General features: G+C 37.3%; 1 protein-coding gene across 30 annotated transcripts in view; it reads right to left on the reverse strand.

The window, feature by feature from the left end:
• The window catches only part of ABI3BP (ABI family member 3 binding protein), a 184,898-nt gene that overhangs the window by 78,954 nt on the left and 79,811 nt on the right, over positions 1 to 26,133 (reverse strand). For 19 of the 30 annotated variants that reach the window (XM_068906917.1, XM_068906880.1, XM_068906995.1 and 16 more), the window contains 12 exons: positions 25,566 to 25,631; positions 24,972 to 25,046; positions 23,690 to 23,758; positions 22,224 to 22,298; positions 21,455 to 21,523; positions 19,814 to 19,879; positions 19,347 to 19,412; positions 17,564 to 17,638; positions 10,222 to 10,296; positions 8,379 to 8,444; positions 7,775 to 7,849; positions 3 to 68 (listed from right to left, as the gene is read on the reverse strand). In XM_068906917.1, the coding sequence (XP_068763018.1) occupies positions 3 to 68; positions 7,775 to 7,849; positions 8,379 to 8,444; positions 10,222 to 10,296; positions 17,564 to 17,638; positions 19,347 to 19,412; positions 19,814 to 19,879; positions 21,455 to 21,523; positions 22,224 to 22,298; positions 23,690 to 23,758; positions 24,972 to 25,046; positions 25,566 to 25,631 (843 nt within the window). The remainder of the gene's footprint in view (positions 1 to 2; positions 69 to 7,774; positions 7,850 to 8,378; positions 8,445 to 10,221; positions 10,297 to 17,563; positions 17,639 to 19,346; positions 19,413 to 19,813; positions 19,880 to 21,454; positions 21,524 to 22,223; positions 22,299 to 23,689; positions 23,759 to 24,971; positions 25,047 to 25,565; positions 25,632 to 26,133) is intronic. The other 11 variants (XM_068907092.1, XM_068907064.1, XM_068907074.1 and 8 more) reach the window with 9 other exon arrangements.

A 26,133-nucleotide genomic window follows, 5' to 3' on the forward strand; every position in this document is an offset into this window, starting at 1 on the left:
ACCCATCACTGTCCTTGTGGTTGCCAAGGAAGGAAAAGATGTGGACTCCAGGACTGGCCTTGGGGGAGCTAAGATCAGAGATGGAAATTATCTTGAGATACTAAGGCAGTCTTTCTGTAGATATAAAAGCATCATTTTAATCACATCCAAATCGGCCTGTATTTAATTTGTGGTTTCTCAGGAATATTCTTCCTACTAAAAGATGATTTATCAATTTTTTGTCACTCGATATCACCCTTTCTCCTCCCATCATATAAAGCAAACCAAAAAAGCCAGTAGCTGAACATTGCACCTCTGGTAAACAATACTGAAGCATTCCTTATACTTCTGAATTAAAAGATTTAGATGAGTACCAATTAACAACAAAAAACTCAGAACCCAGTAGACAGTAAGTACCAGTCATGATGTTCCAGAGCTTCCTGTTAACGGCAATACATGACAGATCCTAAAATCCGCTGTCTAGCATCAAATAAATAATTTCAAGCTGTAAATGGAGATATAACCAATGAATACATAGCCAAAACTTCAGCCTGCATGAAAGGTACTGTAATGTTTTGGAAATGACCACCTTTCATTGTCACTGAAAAACAATTAATTGCTCAGATTTCTATATTCTTAATCATCCTTAAAAATCTCAACTTTTGGGCCAAAAAATTGTGTGCTTGGAAGAAAGGAAACAAGAGCTTCTCTGGAGAAATATGCATGCAGGTGAACTTAACATGGGTTTCCAGCAAGGCCTGAGCTATCTTCTAGAAGAAAAAAAAAAGTGCTTTCTTAACCAAAATCTGTAAGAATCCCTAATGGAATAGCATCTCCTTAATTCACAGAGGAAGAAGGTTTCTATCCTAGAAGGAAGAGGAAGTACTCTAAGCAGACAGAATCTCATTCGCACACTAATACACACACATGACTTAAAAGAAAAGTTGCATTTATTTTCAGAAGTTAATGAACATAGATAAGCAAATGACAATAGTGAAATGGAAAGATATATGCCTCTTTTTCCTCCAAGATGCACCCGGACTATAAAGTCTTGAGCAATTTAAAGAACTGAACGTGGGCTTATAATGCCCACTTTGCTATCTTTCATCTCACTAACAAGAGTTTGTCATTATGACCTAACTTAAGAGTCAGAGTCCTCCTTCAAGACAAAAACAGCTAAACCAATACTCTACACAGCTGCAGTATTTACAGCTCGCACATCTTTTTCACTTTGTTTTAAAACACAAGTGAATACAACACAAACAGCCAAGAGAAAAGAAATGTACAAACAGAATCCCCTGCACACAGAGAACATTATAACTGACTAGGAAGATGTCTTAAATGCCAGTAACCACCAACCTTCATTTCAGTAATACAAAACAAAAAAACAAAAGCAGTACAACTTCAAGCAATACAGTTCTTACGTATGATGACACTCTACATGTAAAGCCCAGTTCCTAACTTCATATTACTTCAGAGGCAACTTAAGTGCTGAAAATAGTGTATTATAAAATTCTATTACATTAAGTAATATATAATAGACCAATGGCAATTACAGGTAATATTACCAATTATACTGCAAAAATGAATTAAGAATAAAAAACGTAATCATAATCTGTTCCTGTAAACATCTCATAAAATGCCTTAAACAAAAGTGATATATGATATGGAATTTTCATCTTGCAGTTGTTCTTATACCCAAAGTAAAGTGAAATAAACCAACAATAAAAGCACAACAGCATCTCTTCTGACAATTCCTCACTGTCATAACCGTACAGTTTCACAAAACGTTATCACCAGATTGGACTGACAGAATTTCTGGGATGCCAGACACTTTAGACATGAATCTTGAAACCATCTGTATTTCATCAAGAGCTAAAAAGAGAACCTGGATTTAAAATGCCAAGGAATCTCAGTGTTGCTGGAATAGCACAATACACTACCCTACACAAGGTGTGCTGTTCGAGATTATATAAATGCAAAGGCAAGCAAGATACTGAATGGTTAAGATTCATCTCTGTGTTTTGTGAATAAAGAGAAAGATAGGCAGCACAATATGGTGCCTATAGGCTCCAATATCCTATGCTAGACAGAACTCCTATCTAAGAATCTTTTTTTCCATTTTCTGGAGTAGAAATTACAACCATATAATAATGAAACAGCTCAAGTTGGTGTAAAACACTGCGATCCTTTAGCATCTTGTATAGGTAATGCTTTCCAGCTGTTTATTAGGAAATTACTGACACAAAACAGTTATTTAACAGGCTTTTCATTTAGATTTGGAAGCAAATGTGTCTGAAGGTGTTCACAGCAGAAAAAAAAAAACTAGTGGCAACGTTATGAAAACTGTAATATAATCACACTTTTTATTCATCACTTTCTCACATGTGCAAGAAGGGAAGAGACAGAGACTTGAGCACTAGTTATCTAATTAAATCAAATATGAACATCTTCTCGAAATAAGCAGTCTTTGCACAAGTGATAACACTGCAGCTTTCTCTCTCTTCTCCCTCCTTCTCTCCCCCCCCAACACACACATACACACTCACAAGCAAAACCAAAAAAGAATAAGAATTCCTCAGTTGGTCACTCCAAGGCAGTCCTTTAAATACAAACAACTAATTGTATATTCTGACTGTTCTCATACCAAACACACGCCTAGAAGATGTAAAGTAATCATTACTATCGTATTTTGTCATTTTTTTCAATTCTCCTCAAAATCTGGGAATATCTTTGCATGTGGCTGTTCATGCCTTATTAAAATGATGACCGCCAGATTAGATCAGACATAATTTTCTCTACTCTTCCAAAAACTGTAACTGTTGGGAAATCTGGCTTGGAAAAGAGCAGTATAACTTGCTTTATAGGCAAAGTATATAGAATACAAAGCTGAACTTGAATGTTCTATTATGCCAACATATAGAAAATCACACTGAACTTTTCTGTTCATTCTGTTAATCAGAAGATATTGCTCAGCACGGAAGATGTGTTAGCGATTAGATTAGTGATTACAATCGCTGAAGAAGTAATAAATATATATCCCGAGTAGAATCCATTTCTTGATTTTAAGAGAATGTTCAGTTGGAATCTGCAAGCTTTGCCATTAACCTGCAACTCCAGGCAGTTGGACAGCTGCTAAAAGTTTCCTTGCAAATGAACCTGCAGTGGATGTCCCAGTGTAAGGGAATAGTGTAGGGCAAGAATTTGAAATAGCCCTGATTTGGATGGAATTCTCAGCACCGAATGGAACCGAAGTATTTGTTCCTGCCAAAACTGTGAAACGGCAGAACCTTGAGCATTGATTCAACTGCATTTGTTCAGTGTCTTTATTGTAACCTATGCTGGCAAGTTTTAGGAATATATTCTGAAAACAGAAAGTAAAAGAATACAAAAGAATATAAGTTGGCAAGCAAGAACAGGAAAATTAAATATATTTAGAAGCATTTATTATATTCTGATAAGTGTAAGGAATTTAGATGTCAAGAAAATACCATAATCTACCAAGTTTATCTTTACTGCAGTTGGGTACAACAGGTTTCAAGAGTGTTTGAAAGCATCACATTTACCTTAGAAGAGCCAGCTCAAGATCTATTTGTTACACATATTTTCCTTAACTACCATGTTGTGCAGTTTAGTTAAAAAAGTTGCAGTTAATCAATACTGTAATGCATATAATTTTTGGTTTGCTTGTTTCTAATAATATTGATCTGGAACCTACATTGTCTCACTTAATGCTGGCAAAGCAAAATTTCTAACTTAGAAATTACTGCTTTAAATCTATTTGAATATAAGGACTTGGCTCTGTTCTCCACTACTTTGAACTCTGCATATTCATTCCTCTCCATGTAAAGTGGATTACTCCACAAATCGATTTAGAAGAGCATTTACTTATTTTGCACTTACATTAGCAGATGAAAACAACCATCATCAGTAAAGCATCAGGCTGCTGCTTAATTTCATGCTGCACTGATATGTATTGCAGCTTTAATATTATTTTTAGAACAAAGAATACTGTAATAAGAGAACTGGTCACATTGCCCAAAACTTACCAAGTGAGTGCTCAGTTTTAAGGCTTAAAACTCTGTATCAAAATCTCTGAAAGCAGAGCCCTATTTCCAAAAGAATCAGCACTACCAGAATGGCCACAGATATCTGACTTCTTATAGTGCTGCACAGGAGAGCAAAACAGGTACTTGGATGCTGATTTAGATCATTATAGCTAACATTAATACTCAAGTGCAATCAATTCAGTTGCATCTTTTAGACATAAAACAGCGTATTCTTCACTATATCCAGTACTATCTAACAGGACAAAGGTTTTTTTTTGTCTTTAATGTAACAAAAGATGGTTTTATAACCCCAAAAGTCATTTCCAAATACATCAAATGCTAAGCAATAAACAAAGTATTTGACATAGCACTTTGATTCCAGCATAAAAAAAAATTCATAATAATAATACACAGATCACACAGCACAATTACATCCCTTGCAAAAATTTCCAATTACCAAGAGAACTAAGTTTTTGAACAAATATCTTTATCAGGTATGGTTGGTGGCATTTCTAGGATGCTAGAGGTTTTGGATCTCAGAGAGAAATGCTGTGTGTTTCATTAAAAACTGAAAGTATTTTAGTATTTTGAGGGATCTCACAGGGAGCACGCACACAAAACAGAAAGGAACTCCAGGTACAACACTGCATTCAACTCACAGGATCTTTGCTCTCCAAGAACAGGAAAAGACAAAGGCAAGACAGTTGGCCTGAAAACCAACAGTGAGATAACTGAAATAAGCTACGAGACTGATGTATGGTACAACAACTTAAATGTTCCATACCAGACAAAATTCTTATCATTTTATGATGGTATCATAATTGATTTTTTGGGAAAAGAATTGTAGCTACCTAAAAACACTTACAGCAAGGTCTTACAGTAAATACTGATTTATTCTGGATGATAAAGGACTCAAAATATGTTTTTGAGATCATGAGTATATAGGAATACAAACAAACAAATTATACTGCTCCTTTCAGACAAAATAAACCGTCAGCAAGAGAAACCTATAGAGCTCAGCCTCCGTAGTAAAATATAGCCTAGAAGTGGTTCCTAAAAAGAAGAACATTTAGCGTAGCAGCGAAAGTAGCTGGTGATGACAAGTACCACAAATCAGGCAGCAAGCTAGAACAAAAGCAACAGCCCCAGAATACCTGAAAGAAAGAAAGAAAGAAAGAAAAAAACACAACAAAAGATAGCAATAAAGCCAAAAATTCACCCAAGTAAAACCTAGAATATCTATAATCTCAAATATTTTGCTTAAAAGAAATATTTCATTATTACCCATGTTTTTTCTTAACAAATGAGGTACTGAAGAAACTGGAGAGAGAGATGCTTCCAGCTCAGCAGTACTCAGCAGTTATTCAGCAGTAAATGTACATGGCAACTCCATACTGGGGCAGAATGCAGTGAAAGATGATGGGAAAAAGACAGATATCACATTCAACCCTAAAAGTCGTGGAACTCCATTTAAAAGGATTCACATGCATGAGCAAAACCACATCCTTTTATTAAAAATGGAGAAGATATTACTTTAACATAAGCTAATGCATATAATATGAAATTATATAAAGTATATAAAGTGAATTATCCTAAACAGCGAGCCAGATAAGCCAAAGAGTAAGCTAAATATGCTAAATAGCAAAGTCAGTGTGTATTTGACCTGAACTAAATCTAAGGGAACAGAGATAGCTGCTTTACACCTACAGACCTCATGTTAACCTACCTGAATACAACTTCCCTACAGGACATGATACCACGGCACAAATGAATTTGAATTTAAAGGGCATTTCACAATGTTTTCTATTATGACGTAAAAAACCCTTAAATCATATTAATAGCTGCGATATGCAAAGGAGCAAAAAGCTCATTAAAAAAAAGCAAATCTGTTTGATGATTTATAAACAACCGTCACACATCCTACTTTACTGCATGTGTGAGTTCTAAGAAAATCCCCCACTTGAATAAAGGCAAAATGCCAGGTCTTGTAATAATGTATAAACAATAAAATATATAATGATAAACCATAAATTAAAAAGGTAGCCTAGCAAAACTAATTCAGTTATCTCCTGACTTTTCTGTACGATTAGTACCATGGGTCATTTAGCAATGTTCATCAAGACTCCTGAAATAACCCTATACAGGTCTGAACTCAAAAAATGTCAGATTAGTTTCGTGGAGTTGAGGAAGTAACACGCCGTAGAAAATATCTCAGTGCAGCACTAAGAAATGAGCTGAAACGATCAACATGGAAGCCCTTGTAACAGAGAAAATAATAAGTCTAAAAGGATCTTTGAAGAGTATGATTATAATTTATCGGTTTCCATTGTTGGTATTGCTGGAGGCAGAGCTAGTTAGGGAACTGGAGAAACATGATGAAAATCATGTAAAGCTGAAAAACAAAAACAAACTCGATCTTTATTAATTGAAAACTGTGGAAAAATATCATAGAGCAGCAGTGTCTTCATTCACTGGACAGAGTTTCCATCTTATATTAAACCCCGTGGCTCTGAAGTCAGAAAGAATCTTCAGTTTAAATTTCTAGATATGTGATCTAAAAGAGATGTATGTATCGTCTGGGATATGCATGAACACACATGTAACTATTAACAGCAACTACTGAAAAATTCCTAATAAAAATCCTGCAAAGCATGTAAAACATGACTAAAAAAGGCTAAAAGTGAGAGAGAGACCTGGATATAAGCTTTAAAACCAGACAGCCAAAGAAAGAGCTGATTACTAATACTCCAGCAACACAATCAGACATTTTCAACTACTGTCTTTGGAATGGCTCTGTAAAAACAAGGTTTTTTATGAGCAGCGGAACTATTTAAAACTGGTTTCCTTTGCATGCCGATTGGCTGACTAGTTACTTTCCAAGACGAGTGCACAGTAACTAAGTTCCTCCTCTTTTTTCTTAAACCTTCAAAACTGAGTTTCTTTTCAGCAGAGCTGAGAATTTATACAGAAATTTATCTTTAAATTGTCTTAGCAAACTCCTCTGAAATTGATGGAAGCCTTCAAAGCTAATGGAGGGAAAATGCCAAACACGAGCAAGCATGCAGAGCAAATGCATAACCACCGCTTCCATAGGAAATCAAGATACAGAAGGATCATGAACAATTTTATTCACACAAAATACAGGGACACACAGGCAACAGAGGGAAGAACTGCCATAGAAAAAAGTGACCTTTTCAAGACATTACTACCTCGCTAAAGTTGGTAAGGATTCACAGGTCACTGTGTGTGCGATACTGCCAGAACTGGCTAGTCTGGCTGACCTTGTAAAAAAAATGGGCACCTTACATTAGTCTAGTCAACGTAACCAGGGACATGAGGCAGAAGTGGCCAAATAACCAACAACTTGCTATTGATCCTGTTATTTCTATAGGACTTAGTTTCAACAATCAGAACAGTTTGATTACGGGATTTAAACATAACTTAACATTACCTTCCGCTATAAGCCTTGAAAAGAGAAACTCCACTATTATATGTTATACGGAATGCTAAAGTCTATTATGATGAAGCACGACCACATAGACTTGTAAATATATTAGGAATGTAGACCAAAATCGGGAAAAAATATTATTTTGGAATATCGTATAAAATTTCCTAAATTAGTCCGGTATTTGATAGAACAAATAAATTACAACAATTCTGTAATTAGTTTGATTCATGTTAAATAACAAAGGCATGATGAAATCTCTGTGAGAATTTCTAATTAAAATCACATTTTCAAGTATTACCAGGTACAGCTGATGGCATTTCTTGGATGCCAGATGTTTCAAATCTTGACGAAACAGGCTGTTTTTCATCAAAAACTGAAAGAAAAGCTGAGGTTAAAATGAAAAGGGACTTCAGAGGCATCGAGCTAGCACAGTATTTGGATAGCAGGAGCTGGGCAGTTCAAAATAATACTAACGTGAGATCAAGCAAGATGGCAGCAGCCTTGAAGACTAGCTGTGAAATGAGGTGTTACATAAACACTGAAGCTGATGTGAGGTGAAGTAGGGTGATAGCAAAAGTCTGGTTTCCCATGCAAGGTAGGATTCTTGTCACTAGACTAATTTAAAAAATTTTTGTATAAGTACCTATTATTTGAAATAAGTTTGCAAATATGAGAAACAAATGAGAGCAATGTATGCTAGTACAGGTCTTTTTGTAGCTTGTTATTTAGTCAGTACAGTAAATTACTTTTCAGCTATGGTTACATAGCAATGGTTGACCTTACAAAAAAGCCCGACCTGGTTTTTATGTTATTGTATATGTTTAATGAATCTTAGCATTATCCAAGGCAAATGGGAGTGATGGCAAGGCATGGAAAAGCTAATGGAATTATATGCTATTTACCCATCACTGTCCCTCTGGTTTCCGTGGAGGGAAAAGATGCAGATTTCAGTACTGGTTCCTTGGTAGCTAAAATCAAATATGAAAACAATCTTGAAACAGTGAGTGAGGTCAGTCTTTACAAGAGGTGATCTTTGGCCCTTTGTTAGCAGAGCTGGAATATCTCTATTTATTTTATACTTCTTGTATACACATTTTAAAGTGATATTTCTGATAGCACAGTCTGTTCTCTGCCTTCTTTGGGTGGGTGGGGGAAAATATGGCACCTAATTTTGAAGCGTTTATTACAAGGCCACCCAGCTACATCTGATTTTTAAATTCTATTCAACAGCAACAGGTGACAGCCACCCTCTTTCCCCATACATTTGGGTTTGGAAATTCCAGATAAATCTTTTAAATAAGCGGTTGAAAATGCTTTATGCTTAAATTTTAATATGAAAGTATGCTATATGAAAATAAAGTGATGAATCAGCGCTTCATTTCTCCTAAAAACATCATTTTATGCACACAAGTTGGAAAACCTACATATCTGGCACAGAAAAAAGCCCGTAAATGCCTTCCTTAGGCAAAGACACAGATCAAATTAACACCTCAAGTTATAAAAAGTTATTTTGTCAGCAGACAAAAGCTCACTCTACTAAATATTAAGGTTAGAAACTTCACCATTTAGTTTATAAGCACCCCTGACCAAATGTGGGATGCACATTAAATCCAGCTAGCCTACATTTTTTAAAATCATAAGGGAATGGTTCAGTGCATAACAAAGCATATGCTATTAACCTAAAGCAGTATCACAGAATCAGAGGGTTGGAAGGGACATCCAACACACTAGATATTGAAAAAAAATCCTATCAAATTAACATTCACAGCATAGATTAAAGACATAAATTTGAAATAGCACAAAATTGCAGAAAATTTTCAGCTTTAGAAAGAAGAAGCCATTCAATTCACACAGAGAAAGATCATTAACATTAACCCAACCACACTACGTTTGTGCTTAATATGAGTTCTGTAAAAGATAGTGTTGAAAGGCTTCCGAATATATCTCAAAAGATGCAGTTTCAGGAGCAGGTAAAAAGAACATATGGTCCTTATCTGAGAAATTATTATATTAGACATTGAGAAAATATCATTATAATTTATCCAGTTCCACTTTCCTTAAGTCAAATGTAACAGGTTGCAAAGCTGTTTGAACAGTTACTGTAAGAAAAAAAAGATATTCACCTTAAACCTGTCAAATCACACTTTCTTACAACAAATAACTTCTGTAATTATAGTTTTGAAGTAAAATATTTTAGTGAAATCACGCTCCAGAAATAGAGTTATAAGTATCACAGAAGTACTATTCTATATTCATTTATTTAGAGTAACTGTCCACTGCTGACTGCTGGCAGTTAACACTGATTTCAGGGGATCTGTTGATACAGTTCTTACACAAATCAGGCCAGTTCAATTGGTGCAGCGGTAGATATGGATGTAAATCAATGAGTATAGAATGAGCGAATTCATGTTCAGTCAAAAGTATAAACATACAACGATAATATAGACCACCTCTGCCCTTAAAACTTTCCGATAATTATAATGTGTGTAATACAAAATTACCAAAGATACAAGAAATAATAATTATAATATTCCATTATTCTCAATGTGTCATAATTCTAGAAGCCTACCATTTTCAACATTATCCCAAATAATTATCCTACCTTCTTCCTGTAATTATCTTAACTCCATGGTTAAAAAAACAAAAAACAAAAAACTGAACTAACAATACAACCAAATTCATAAGGACATTTCTTGTGAGAATTGCTAACACTAATAAAACTACTTTTTCAAGAAATGTCATTACCAGATTTTGTTGACGCCATTTCTGGAATACCAGACGTTGTGGATCTTGAAGAAACTGGCTGTGTTTCATCAGCAGCTGAAAAGAGAATCTAAGTTTAAGAAGCTGCAGCACCATCAGAGCCACTGAAAAACCTATATTACCCAGCTGGCAGAAGCTGTGCTGCAAAAAGAAGCATGTATGCAAATAAAACCAAGCTAGTCAATGGCCTCTAAGTCAGCTGTGGGATAACTGACATAAGAACAATCAAGCTGATGCTTCCTACAGTATGGACACAACATGAGTTAAATCAGATCTGGCATCTTTAGGTTTCCTAAATTTCCAGGACACAGAATTCTCATCCTTCTGAAGAGTTTATGGAAAGAAAATTCTTGAATAAGAACTAAACCTACACAAAACAGCTAACGATAATAAACAACAGTATGTTCCTCAGTCATTCAGTCTGGACAGGCTGCTTTCTAGTTGCTAATGAAAAGGAATGACTGACACGAAAGAATCATACAGCAAACATGACACACACTTTTGTTTAAAAATACTAACTTTCAATCCTACTGCTGTCCAGTGCAGTGATGAGAAGGCAACAGAAACTATAATGTAAATATGTGCTATTTACTATACTATACTATTATTGTATCTCTGGTTTCCAGGTAGGAAAGAGATGTTGACTTCACAACTGGTCTCTCTGAAGCTAGCACAACAGCTAACACACAGTTAACAAAATATAGTCTTGAGATACTGAGGCAGACAGTCATCACACATAGGGTATCAAAACGCTTTTTTGTGCATAGTCAAAAAGTCTATATTTAGGCATATACATATTGACACATATAAAAACATGTTTGTGTGTATTTACACATGCAAATGACCTGAATAACTTATTTTACTCTCCTGTAGCTTCACAGAGGTATAAGAAGAATAACACGGTGAGGAGTGAGATACACGAAAAACCTCAAAAAGGTTTGAGAGACTTAAAAATTGAATATTTGCTAAAAACAAATGATAAGGAATTGCTCAGTTTAGAGGCAATTTTCTAATCACTACATTTATGTTGTATGAGATGGTCAGACTTTCAGCTACATATTTCTGCTGTGAGAAAAAGCAGCCAGGCAAGTGCTTTTCTGAAACACTTGTTAAATAGGCCGCTTTCTGAAGCTATCAAAATGATATTCCCATGGATAACGTATTTTAACAATAAAACAGAGTGGGTGTTGGCTCCTACAAAAAGTAGTGAGTATATTTGATGAAAATAAACTTCAGGAATTGCAAGTATAGCAGAAGAAAGATGTAAGGAATAGCTCCCAAAATTATCTTTAAGAGAAGAAAAATAATAAAAGTTTAATTAAAGAAAAAATGTGTCAGCATTACCCAATCTTTTTTTTTTTTTTTTTTTTTTTGGTAACAAATATAGTATCCTGGAACTTGGAGGAGCAAACGTTTCCAGTTCCACGCTATTAACAACTTTAAAAAAAAAAAAGTAAATAAATCTGAGATGCATCTTCATAATCATGCCCTTTGTTTTATGCAGACTAAGGAATCACACTTCACTCAATCTTTTCATAGGCTGCACCTTCTAGATTTCTAATAACTTTTGCTGGTATCTTCTTCTGAACCGCCCCGATGGGTCTGCACCGGGTTTTTTGGAGTGCAAAACTCAAGAAGTGAACAGAGTAATATGCAGCTCTCTAAAAGCTCAGTAGAGCAGAAGGATTTCTTCATGTACCTGGCAGACTGTTCTTCTACTGTTACATTTTTGTATAGTGCTTCCCTTTTTGGCAACAGCACAACAATACTGAATCACAGTCAAGCTTTTGATTCGCTATAACAAAAAGTTCCTCTCCAGTGGTTCTCCATCATGCACGCATACAATTGATTACTCTTGCATAAGCTAAATATTTTTTCTTGAGAAAGAGCATTCTATCCTCTACATAATAGCATGTCTTGCAGCTTGGTGCCATTTGTCAATTTAACAAGCATCAATTCCATTCTACCATCTAGGTCATTAATAAAACTACTGCCTAATACTGGACCAATGAATATTCCCTACAAAATCTAGTTTAATATATCCTTCCATTTTGACAGTCAACTATTTATAGCTACTATCATATCACATTCATCTTTCATTATTTTCATCCATATCATACTTCCTGGTTTATGAAAACGTCCTGTGAAACATGAAAAAAAATCTAATAATATCATTTAACTTCTATGGTTACTCTTCTACCCCACAAAGCTTGCTATAACCTTCCCGAGTATAAAACTCAATTGGTTTGATTTTCTTTAATGCATTCTTTTTGAAGTAATGATGTAATAAAAATTAATAATGACTTTTATTACGTCTAAGAGTCATGATGGTTAAATTTTCAAGAAACAGCATTACTAAATGAGTGCACTGGCATTTCTGGGACACTAGATTTTTCAGATGTTTGAAATCTTGATGAAGTGGGCTGTGTTTCATGAAAAACTGAGAAGAGAATCTAGGGTTAGAATAAGGTGGAACCACAAATCTAAAGCTGTAACACAATGTTCAGCTAGCAGAAAGGCAGTTCGAGATGACATAAAGACAGGCAAGACAGCAGAAAACCTGCAGCTCAGCTGAAGTATGATTAACATTAAAAAAAAAGGACTGGTGTATTTTACAATACAGTTGTTACAGGATTTAAAATCTCATTCTACTTTTTTACCGTAAGAATTTTCTTATGTCTAAAATCTTTGGTATCAGAATTGTAACTTCAGAAAATCAGTTAATTCCAATACATGTCTATACATACTTGTAGCAACCGTCTGACAAGTTATACAGAAGTGGCTGATATACAAGTTTTAATAAAAAGCCTGCTGCAAACATTTGGCAGCCAACATGTTTTAAGTCTCTGCCAGACAAAAAGCAATGCAAAAATGATGGAAGTATTTATGGAATCTATGCTATTTTTCCAGCACTGTCCTTGTAGTTGCCATCAACGACAAAGGCATAGATTTTGGAGTTGGTTTCTGGATAGCTAATACCAAACAAGAAAATTCCAGAAGATAGGGTTTGAAACATGGGATCATCTTTCCTGATGATACTTAGTAAATTCATGCCTTATCTAGGGATCTTATTTCCCCTCAACTGCCACAAAATCAGTTTGATAAAAACAGTATTATTAAGAAAGGCCATCTTTTTGAGGGGGAAATGACTTCAAGACCCCTTTAAGCTTTTGTGACAGCATTTTAATGAAAATACAAATGCCAAAAACCAGATTGTATCAGCTCATTGACACTACCATTTCTGTTGGAAAAATTATGCAGACAGTGTAGAAGAAACATAAGTTGACCTCTTTTATGGACAGTGGCATACGAAAGACTGAAGAGCAGAAAATAGCAATATAGACACTCTTGATGCTAGGAACACTCACTACTGATTAAAGTCTAAGGACAAGTAATAAGAAATCCAAATAGCCTGACTCTTTACAACTATGGTGAATGCTGTGCTAGTTCTGAGAGAACATGCCACAGAAAGCGGTAAAGCTACACATGACTTGCTGCTAAAAGTTTTCTATCAAATGAACAGCTGGATCATTTCAAAGTCCAAGCAGTCACTTATTTTGATTTTGTTGAAATGACCTCAAATCAAAAAGACTTCTTAAGTTTAAAAGGAAACAAAAATGCTGCATTTGTGCAGAGGCAGGACAACCATCAGTACCAACCATGAGTACTAACACAGCTGCGTCATGTTTGTGTTCAGTGTGAATTCTGTAACAGACAAAAGTTAAGATTTTTCCAAATTTATCTGAGATGAGAAACTAAGAACACTGAGCAAAGTTTAACAAATAGGAATATGCCAAAAAGTGTTTATGATTATTTTCCCAATTCAGCTCCACTGTAGTGAGACGTAATAACTTTCAAGGGTGCTTGAACAGTTACTGTAAGAGAGAAACGCATCATTTTCTTTGTTAGGATTTTAGAACACACTGCCCCTCAAATACATTGCTAATGAATTCATGTTATCTGTGGCTACATTTACAAAGTTGCATTTAACCAATACACCAAAAAATGCAAGCAGCTGTCCATTTAGTATGTTTTAGAATTATTAAAATCAAAATTATCAGCACTGAACTGCAACACATAATTTGAAAGGACCAAAAAGTATACAGCTGTTTTGAAAGAGAAAAACTTCAAGGTCCAATAAACTACTGCTTTGTAGCGTGAGCAGCTACTCATCCCTGCATACAGCTGACAGCAAACCAAACGGAGCAATTCAATCACGTGTTCTACTAATTCTGCACAAATGAAGTAAGAGTACAAAAGGGTAAAGCAGTGCAAACAAGTCGATAAACCAGGTCTGAATTCATTTTACATTATTTGAGGTTATATTCTACTTTAATCCTCCAGACCAGAGATACACAGACTTAACTATTCTCGAGGTATTTAACAGCTTAGACTACCTAGCTTTTTTGAACATAGACACTTAAAGACCAAATCCTTCCCGAGACTACCAGTATTATGTTTATATTTTTAGTAACTGCTAAGTATCCACAGTCCTCTGTATTCCATGCAATTTGTGGATGCTCAACTATTCTGTAAATAAGGATATTTCAGTCAGGTCTTAAGAAATGTCTCTTTGACACATAAGTGTCAAAGTAGTGAAAACACTAAATATGTGTTTTCAAGTAAGTTAATGCTCACTGTCTTTAAAATACTGAAGAATGCTCTTGTAAATCTACTAAGAGATGAAACTAATCACAACTCAGTCATAATTGGTGAGGCCTCACCTGGAGTACTGTGTCCAATTCTGGACTCCCCAGTACAAGAGAGACATGGCAGTACTGGAGAGAGTCCAGCGGAGGGCTACCAAGACGATGAGGGGACTGGAGCATCTGTCCTATGAAGAAAGACTGTGAGAGCTGGGCCTTTTTAACCTGGAGAAGAGAAGACTGAGACACGATCTCATCAATGTGTACCAAGTATCTGAAGGGAGGGTCTTGAGAGGATAGGGCCAGACTCTTCTCACTGGGGCCCAGAGACAGGACAAGAGGCAACGGGCATAAACGGAACCACAGGAAGTTCCATCTGAACATGAGGAAAAACTTCTTCACTGTGAGGGTGACCGAGCACTGGAAGAGGCTGCCCAGAGAGGTAGTGGAGTCTCCTTCACTGGAGATATTCAACACCCGTCTGGACGCGATCCTGGGCAATGTGCTCTAGAGGACCCTGCCTGAGCAGGGGGGTTGGACTCGATGATCTCCAGAGGTCCCTTCCAACCTCAACCATTCTGTGATTCATTCTGTGATAATATAGTAATTATAATACAGTACTAAATGCAGTACTGAAAACTTCATGAATGATGTGCTTATGAAGTCAAAATTTCATCCGCTGCAGTTCTTCAATTATTCTAGAATAGGTCATAGTAAACGAGCTGAACAATTAAAAGAGGTACAGTAACTCTTAAAATTTCTATTTGTAATAGGATCAAACATTTAAAAAAGCAAACAAATACAAATCTGTTTTGTGACATTTATGGAATGCCAGAAGATTTACATGTTTTAAAATCTTGAAGAACCAGGTCATGTTTTACCAAAAGCTGAAAGGAAAATCTGGGCTTAAAATGCTGTATTAATCCCAAAGGCAGTGGAATATCAAAGGAATCTGCTAATGGAAGCCAAGCCATCAAGACAATATTAGGCTAAACATAAGCAAAATGACAGATGGCCTGAAAGTCAGCTGCGAAATGACTGTTTCATGACAGCAGTGAAGTTTGTTTCATCATTCTCTACTAGACAGAATTCTTATCATCTAAGAATTTTACATTATTTCTCCATTTTAGAATAGGAATAGCAGCTCCAGGAAAACAGAACAAAAGAAAGGAACAGGAAGAGATGAGAACACATTCTTCTCACCACCAGTCAATAAGCCAGTACAAGAAAAATATTTCCTACGATGGACAGAAAGAGAGAGTTTTGGAAGCATTAAGAAACAAAATACAACAACAAAAAATACAGTGCCAAACACAGATAAAATGAAGTCTCAGTAAGGCAGTTCAATGAATGACAACTGCAATAATAAAAAATAAACTACATGATGTATCCTGCAAAGTAGATAGCAAAGAATGTGATCGCAAAGGATGACGACAAACAGCCTGAAATACTAATGTAACAAAAGATAAGGCAAGCCGTCTCCGAATAAAATAATGTAATAAAAGATAAGGCAATCTCTGAATCTCAGAGATTTCAATGATCAGTGATGAAAAGAAACCCAGATTCTTCTTTCTTCTCCTTCTTCCAAAACGCAGCAAGACTAAGCCCACAGCTTAGAAAAATAAAGAATAAAGACTGAACTTCTGATAGCTATCCATAATATTTCCTGATAACTTAGGTTCTTTGGAAATCAGAAGCAAAGATGTTTTCAACTTAATGGTATTTGCAGCTGAAGGGAAAATATGTAAATAAGCCCAAGATTTTGCCTCCTCCTGGTATTGAGAAACATGATGAAAAAGGAAACGGAGAGAGCGAGCCCTTTGTGAAATCACTGTAGCTCCAATTAGTTTTTTACTCAAAAGTTGCGGGGGTTTATGCTTTGCTGCCTCTGCATACCATGCTAAAAAAAAAAAAAAAGACATTTAAAAAAAAAAAATCAAGCCATTGGATTTTAAAGCTGGTCATCAAAAAAAGAAGGTTCGATAAAATGATGTAACAGGATATCACTTGTCCTCGCATGCACAGAAACACAGCCAAGAACCTCACAGCAATCCTCTATCTGACTATTCGTAACCACATTCTGGGCAACATCCCATGCTCATATACCAATGCACATTTCTGCTAAAAATAATAAGATAAAACAAAATGAAGAAAAATAGACATGGAGAGAGAAAATAAATGAGTGTAAGAAACAACTGTGAAAATAATTTATTAATACCAAAATACTATGCATACAGCAGAGTCTTTTGCAACGTTGCTTTCTCTAAAAACTACTTTAAGAAAGTTACAACAGAAAGCAAATGATCAGCTAACAAATCTCTTTAAAAACTACTATCTAGAGACTAAACACTCTCCCCCAAAAAATTATCGTCATCCCAAAAACCCTAAAATTATCAAACTGTGCAATTTCCTCTCAACTACTGAATTCTGCCATGCCCTCTGTTCACTAATAAGACACGACTCTGATATAGGCAGATCATATCAGGATCACCTACTTGACGCTAGAACAGCTTGACACTGGCAAGTATTACAATTAATGCAAATCCTTAAAAAACAAATGAAATATCATTGCACACGCAGCATTAAGAAATCAGAAGAAATAATGAACGCTGAAACACTACTGACTATTTCAATACCAAGAAGTATCATGGATAGGAAATAAAACAAGTATCATTTACCAGTCTCTGTCTCTGACATTTCTGCAGATGCAGAGGTTTGGAAAGTAGAAGTAACATGAAGGAAGTCAGGTGAAGCTGAAAAAAAAATTGTACTGTATTACTAAAAAGTCGTATGAACCATCACAGCATGGCGTTATCTGCAACCACGGACTGAACAGTTAAACGACCCAGTAACAAAGAACTGTAGAATGTAAAAAAACATCTGCTAAATAAGCAGAATCTAAAAATGAAAGAGGCTTATGAGCTAATACACATAAAAACACATACATATGATGCAAAAGGGAAATGTCTGAACTATGATGGAAGTAAATTCCCATTAGATTAGTAAAAATGTAAGACTGAAAAAGCTGAAGAATACCTAGCAAAGGGAAGCAAGGAGAAAGCAAACACAGAAGATGATGATTCTGAAACAAAACTCCTTAAAAAGTTAGAGAAAATAGAAGAGTGGAAAAAAAGAGTGAATAATCAGAACAGTAAAAAAATCTAGACAATAGTTATCACCAGGCAGAAGAAAAGAAAGAAATATCCCCTGGCCCCAGTGCCCTGCCAAAATTTACGGAATTTGTTATGATAACAAGTCTCCTCCATTTCCCCTGTGAAAAAGAAGACAGCTGAGAAAAGTCTTCTAAGAGTTAAGGGACGCAAGCACTGTAAATTCACTGGAAAAGACCCTGAAGTACATGCACCACCGAGCTGATGCGAAAGCAAGACTGCCCTGGTCAAAAGCGCCAAAAAGACATCCTGCAAGACATCTTTAACATGGTTCACTGCACTTTTAACTTGCACTCAACTTCAACTCTGGAGGCTTAATAGTCTGCTCATGTAAATACTTCCCCACTACCTTGTGGGCCAAAATATACTGCCAGGCCACAGGACTGGCCTTGTATGCCTGCAAATATGACAAAGGCTGCTGCCACAAGCATTTCCACCCACTTTCATCAGGGGCCAGAGCCAACGCTTTAAATAAATAAGGCTTTTCATACTCAGCGTTTTCACTCCTGCAGTTCTTCTTTGCCCCGACGCAGGCCCAAGTGAAACGACAGTTCAACTAAGAGCTCAAAAGCACCTCTTGGTACAGTTCCCGCCTTGCACCTGCCAAGATGCATCGTTACTGGATTTGGTCAGCAACAGGGTCAGGGTCAGGGGCCAAAGGCAGCTGATGTTTGGAGCCCTGAAGAAACTCGCTGCGCTTCACCAAAAGCTGAAAAGAGGCCGCGTGCTTACAATCCCAGCGCGACCTCAAAAGCCGGAGGACAGCAGAGCGCCCGCTTGCCGAAGGCGACAACGTAAAGGTAGGAAGAGAGGCCGGCCGGCCGGCCTGAAAGCCGGCTGTCGGGTATCTCATAACGGCACCCCTGGATCCCCAGGCCCCAGTGGGTGGCAGAACTGCAGCACCACCAGCTTGCGCCAACCCAGCCCAGCAGCAATTCCCATCCAAAAACACTATCTTCTTTGAACGTGCCACAGAAAGAAAGGCAGCTACCAAACAGGAGAGAAGCAGTGGAATGGCAGCCGAAGGCAAGGCGTCGTAATACGTCCTTTACGCAAGCTGTCGTTCCACCCCTGCAGAAAACGCTTGTCAAGCAACGGTAAAAGCACGGGCTCAACAGCAGAGTTGCATCGCAAGCGTGGCAGGTGTGGCTGCAAGCCAAGGTGCACCGCTTGGGGAGAGTCTTGATACTCTCCCCCAGCAGCCAGCAAACGACAGCGATGCCAAGTGACCGGGGAGGGGGGAAGGGGAGAGAGAGGAGAAAACGGCAAAGGAAGGCTGGATGCTAGTTACCCTTCGCGGCTGGCTGGGTTGCCAGGGCAGGAGGAGAGGTGGACTTCAGCCTGGGTCTCCGAGTAGCTAAGATCAAACACAAAAACCACCTTCAGGTCCTCAGAGAGCCTGTCGTTGCATGGACCACATCAAGACATAGCTATAAACAAGAAGACGTGGCCCTGCTTGGGGCAGGCTTCGCTGTCACGGCATTGCTCCCTGTAACTTGATGCTATTTTCAGCTGGCGTAGATAGCCCCGCGGCAGAGCAAACCTCAAAGTGGACGAGGCCTGCAGCGTGGACAAGCCCCCAAAAGGAATCTGAAAGCTTACAAATGGAGCAATTTCTAATAACGAGGCATAAGGGAGCAACCGCATCGTGGATCCACTTTTCAGTATTGCCATGAGAGAGAATCAAAACCTCTGAACGGGCTCATCTCTTTGATGCCAGAGTAATCAAAAGCAGGAAGGGAATCACAGGCTATTTACCCATCACGGTTCTTGCCGTTTCCAGTGAAGCAGGTGAAGGCGACTCCAGGCCTGGTCTCCGCGTTGCTACGGTCAGACACAGAAACAATCCTGAGACAGCAAAAGTCTTGCCACCAGAGCTGCAAGCAGCAACTGGCAGCACCGGTTTACAACACCCCAAAAGTCCAGGTTTAGTGCAAGACCTGCCCTTTTCTGGCAGCGTCTCATGAGTCCCTGACCAAAGCAGCTATCAGCTGCCTTGCCATGGTTGCAACTAACACAATATGACTCAGTAGTTAAATGGCTCTCCGTTTGCAGGAAAATGGCCAAACGGCTACTTCACCAAAGCGATCCTTACATCTCGCCGAAAGACGCAGGCAGCCTTTGCAGAGAGAACATCAGAGCCAAAGGACCCCGCTTTTGGATTTGGAATTCAAGAGGAGAGGTGGTAGGGACCTCTCTTTTAAATGCACGCAACTACAAATGCTCAACACTTCCTTCTGTCGGCATCAAGGGATAAACTGCGTATCACCCTATCAACTCATAACGCCATCATAACGCCAACTCTCCTTACAAGTTCCATCATCTTGGCAAAGGGATACTCTTTGTTATCACCACGATGATCATAAAAATGGACTAGATCAGGCCTTAGTCTTGCCTAGAATCTCCCAAAACCTCATTTCTGTGGCTTAGAAACCTTAGATGCCTGGCACTAAGAGTGCACAACAACTCTACAGAGAAATGCTCATGAACAAGTAACCAACTGCAACTTTACTGTAGAATTCTAGCACAGTTTTCAACCTGTAGAGTTACTCATCCCACTGTACGTTAAAGAACAAGCCACTTCATTAAGTTAACTTACTGGTACTTTAACTTTTTTATCCTAATTTTGCATAGGGAAAATGCACAATGCAAGACATACATAAAGCAGTAGGAAGATAGATCTGTTTTTGTGTATTCATTTTCAGCTCTTGGCTAACACAGTGGAGTGTGATTCTAGTTCCACAAAAGGCAACAACATTGCTGGTGAAATTTTTCAAACCTGTACAAAGATGAGGAAGCTGGCGGTAATAATGAACAGTGCTAGTAATTTCTTTGGGATTTCTGCATATTCCTGGCCTTTGTAAACTGAAACCCCTGAGTTCAGGGCCCTCCTATATGCACTTTTCCTTGCAGTCACAGATCCAAGTCACTGACAAATTAGTGACTGGCTTTTTCCCATGGTTAAAAGCTAGCACAATAGTCTTAAAAACAGCAGGTAAAGCTCTTCTCACCTAATGACAAGTTTTTGCATCCAACGTACAAGAGAAGCAGATGTGACACTTAAGCACCTTATCCAACCATGTGAAATAGCACATAACAGGCCTAGGTATATCACCCTTTAAAGAAAAATGAAGGACATAACCCCACAGGACGATCTAGCAAATTGCTTATGAGCATAAGGAAAACTACTCTCGTTGTCTCCTTCTAACATTTAGTTCCAAATTTCTCAAATGTTGCAGTGGTTAGAATGAGTTTCTCGCTTTCTCTCTCTCTCTCTCCCCAGTTACATTTTTGTACAGGGCAAGTCAAAATAAACCCTCTGTTTACCAAAGCATTGCTGTGTCTTTTGAGGGACTGCCTAGATGTCAGGAGTACTACAGTGAAGAGAGATATCATTACCAGCTGAGGTTGGTACCATTTCTGGCAAGCCAGATGTTTTGGAGCTTGAAGAAAGAGGCTTCGTTTCATCTAAATACGAAAAAATAATCTTGTGTTAAAATGTGTATTTACCTTAAAGCTACTATGGATAGCACAGGACTCATCAGACAAAAGTTGCATTATTAAAATGGAAGTATTATAATGGAAAGTCGCTTGCAAGTCAGCTAAGAATTATGTCCCATGAATTGTTAGGCTGCTATGCAATTCAGTGTGGATTCATGTGATTTAATTATTCATATTAAGGAGAATTCTTACTAGTCAAGAATTTTAGCGCATGTATTAACAATCGCAGAGAGTAAAAAAACAACTTTTTGATCTCGGAGACGGTCAGTGAGCCAGCCAGTATAAAGCCAGTCAAAACAAACTTTTCAGCTGATTATTACCCAGAAATATATGTTAAGCCCTTCATTCTCTTCCACGGTTAACTTCTCTTAGCACATGAAAAAAGCTGAGGTAGGTCCACAGTTGGGAAACCATAAAAAACAGTAAAAAACCAAAAACAGTAAAAAACCCAAAACAGTAAAAATAATTAAAAAAAACCCCACAACCAAACAGCAGCTCCATACCCCAATCACCTATAAAGATGAGCAATGAATACAGTTGATAATCTAGTTAATGATGACAATGAGCGGTATGAATTACTAGTATGGTGACAACTAAAGCAAAGGAAATGTTCCAAAAATAGCAGTGAGGACAAGACAAAGCAAGAAAGTCAACTTATCAGTTTTACCCATTGCTGTTTCTAAGAAATGATGTTCTGTGGTAATTACAGGCATGGATATTTCCAACTCAGCAGTATCTGTAGCTGCAGAAAAAAAATGTACATAAATCTGAGAAATAACTTCATGTGAATAAATTAATGAAGAATTTTTGGGGAAATAAAAGAAATTACACCTTGCACTGTTTTGTAGAAGTCATTAGGACAGAATATGATTTTAAAAATTGTACACTATTTTTTCTGAATATTTTAAATACCCTCACTTACTGCTTGGCTAGAGATGTTATCTTCCTCTCCCACATGTGAAAATTTTTATAAAGGGATTGAAAACTGATGTATATAGTTGTACATTTGCCTTTTATAGCACCTGAAAAAAGAGACCCATAACTTCATATTTTCATGAAGGTAACAATTCTTTATAAAGTCTAGGAGAATTATAGGAAGTTCAGGAGATGAATGCCTCTCTGTACCACTTCATTAAGTCACTTAGCTCTATGCGCTTAGCTCTTATTTCTCAGTTTCAGCCAGTTTTTGTTCACACCAGATTTGGTCCCAGGTATCCAACATAACAGAATTAACTAACTTGATTTCAAGTAATTGCCTAGGAGTAGGAATATTTATATTATAGTGCAACAAAACTGAAATCCTGAAAACTGTGTTGGGCTGCCAAGAGCCAATAGGTTATACAGCAAAGAACTTAAACCGCAGCTTTATTACTCAACATAAAGTTCTGGGCAATGAAATGCTTCCTTTCTTCATCAGCTCCTCCTCCCCTTTCCCTGTCGCCCTAACCTCTCACGCACATACTTGTTCGTGTTCAAGCAATGCCTAAGAAAACTAAGCATCCTCACATGCCAAAAGTCTCAGAAGAAACAGCAACCTATGTAGCAACAGCAACGTCTGTAGTCCACAGTAAAGCTTAGCTAGAAAGGCCTGGACTGACATATGGCTTTCTAGTTTTAAGTCAATGTACAGAGGAAAAAAAAAACACAGGAACGTGTGTAGGCATTTTAAACACTTCCTTTACACAATGAGAGGGGGAAGCAGGGGGACAGCAAAAGGGAGGCAGGGAGGGAGGGAGAAAAAGGGAGAGAAGGAGAGTAAAACCTCACCACCAAAAAATATCATATCCTACTTGACTGTAATTCTATTCAACAGTCTTTCGCCTCACAAAACTTAAATCTTTTCTGACACACCGATTTGCTCAGTACTGAATTAGTATTATTATTCTGTACGCTAGCTGCAATTTTGCTTTGAACCTGTGTTAAGCCTGACCCCAGGAAGTAGGAGGATGCCATTATAGCATTTGAAAAACTAACACACAGGGTAACCCCCATGTAGGCAGTGTGGAAAAATTAACTGAAATCATCAGTGTGGAAACAGTAGTAACCTTTTCAGCACCAAAAAAACCACCATCACCACCAACAACAACAAACCAAAAAACCCCATGCTTCTGAAATAACATTACTATAATTTACCAGTGTCTGGTATTTCTGGAGTTGCAAAAGTTTGAGGAGTAGAAGTAACATGAAGAAAGCCATGTGAAGCTGGAAAATAAAAACAAAATCATGCTATATTATTTTGAAATGACAAGAATCATCATGCAACAGCACCATCCTCTTTTGATGAGCTGAAGAAACTTCTAGCTAGTGTCTAACGCATTATGCCCTGCAAAAAAGTAGACCAGAATGTACAGTAATTATGTGTGAATTGAAATTTTCCCCCCCCCAAACATGCATTAGAAGTAAGCCACATAATGCAACTGATAGCTGCAACGGTTAGAAGAATCACAGAAATAAAGTTAAAAAATTAGTTAAAAAAGAAAAAAAGAAGAAGACAAAGCAGCTCGAAGAAGAAGGATAATAAATCATGAACAATAATTAGCAGACTGGGACTATTTCGAATTTTTGTCTAGAATCCAAGGATCATGCAATAGAACATCCTAGTGCTGCAACTGGAGAAAAAGAAAGGATGACAAAACAGGAACTGTACTAAGTGAAACATATGAACCGTCTTTTGTCAGACATGAATGGCTGACATTTCCAACCAATTTTGCCTTTAATTATGAATTTCCTTCAAAAATGATTTTCCTTTAAAAAACAAGAGCATCAAGCATTACATTATCAGCATGCTAATGAAATGAAATCTTTCCAACTGGCTCTCCTCTTATGTAATTTTTTTCTTTTGGATAACTGTCAGCGGCCCCAGATTAAATATCCAGCTCTTATGTGAAAGTTTCCTCATCCATAAATACAAATAATAACATCAGAGAAGTTTTCTAAGGATGAACTAGTCCATGTCTGAATCTTCAATGGCATATTTTTATAGTATCAGTTTTCAAAGTACAAGTATGCCTATATAGAAAGACTAAAAGGAAGGCTACATTTTCGAAAGGTGTTGGAATATCAGCAGTTTCCACTTATCTCTGTAGTATCTGAGCACTTCAGCTGATCAGGATATTCCATTTACAAAACTTTGGTGTGGAGAGGGATATTTAAATTTAGCATTTTCTATACATCAGATACATTTTTTAGGCTAAGAATTACATGCTGTAGTCCAATCTATCATGGAAAAAATCCCTCACTAGTGCAATATTTCATACAAAATGTCATAAAGAAATACGTTATTTGATATAGTACTTCCATATCTGCAGTTATTCTTCATCTATGTCAAACTGAACAAGCCATTTAATGAAAGGCACCACGTCTCTTCTGGAAATTCCTAACTGTCAAGAGAGTTAATTTCATGAGAAATCATTACCAGATTTGGTCGGTTGCACTTCTGTGGTGCCAGATGTTTTGGATCTTGAAGAAATAGTTTGTGTTTCATCAAAAGCTGAAAAAAGAATCTGAACTTAAAATGCTGAGAGACTTGTGACTGAATGGGTTAGCAGCAAACAGCTTAGTGAAGGCTGTACAGTTCAAGACGATGCTAAAGCAAAGCTAAGCAAGATGGCAGATGGCCTGAAAGTCAGCTTGGAAACAACTGTGTCAATGCAACAGAGATGATGGCTTGTGATACAGTCTACTGGGCTTGAAATTTGAGATCTGCATGCCTGAAAGAATTCTCATCAGCAAGGATTTACACCTCCTTAAATTTTCTAGGATACAAAATGCAGCTATACAAGAACAAATCAGCTAAAAAGGATATGACAACACTGTCTTAAAGCAGTCAGTTTTTAAGCCAGCAGCAAAAATGTTTTTCAGACGATCACACAGACACAGAATGGTTGAACAAGCAGCTCTGTGTGAGTGTGAGTAGCCAAGATCCATAAGCAGATCTTAAAATTATCTTTTTGCAAATCTAAGTGATATTAAGATAATGAAAAAATCATGGAAATAATCTGTTGATTACCCATCTCCATGTCTCTGGTTTCCAGAGGAGGGAAAGAGACGGATTTCAAGGCCGGACTCTGAGTAGCTAAGAGCAGACATGAACAAAATCTTAAGGTATCACGGCAGACAATCTCCACATTTAGTTTTAACTGGAAATAGCAAGCTTTGGTTGGGTTTGAAAATCTCTTCTTTCAGTCAAGTTTTACTCTATTCAAACTGGGCCGTACATGATCTAATCAGGTTTGACCCATACTACTTAAGCAGTTTTTCTCCACAGCTAAGCAACTACAACCCCAATACCAATACATTCAATCTTCATGGCACTTGCAACTGTATATAAAATCATTAGTGTTATGTGCAATTATTTTAAAGGAAGGTGTAATGGGAAAAGGTGTAGTAACAGGTGAAATCAGTGAAATAATCATGGAAGTGAATAAAGAGCATCTTTCTTTGTTATGCTGTAATGAAGACCTTACAGTTACTTCACTTCAAAGTATGGACGATCTGAAGCGTGCTTTAGTGAAAACAGGGACTCAAGCTGGAATGGGCGTTGTCACCTAAAAGCCAACATGAACAGATTTCCCCCC

Source organism: Struthio camelus, chromosome 1 (genome assembly GCF_040807025.1).
Source record: "Struthio camelus isolate bStrCam1 chromosome 1, bStrCam1.hap1, whole genome shotgun sequence".
Lineage (NCBI taxonomy): Eukaryota > Metazoa > Chordata > Aves > Struthioniformes > Struthionidae > Struthio > Struthio camelus.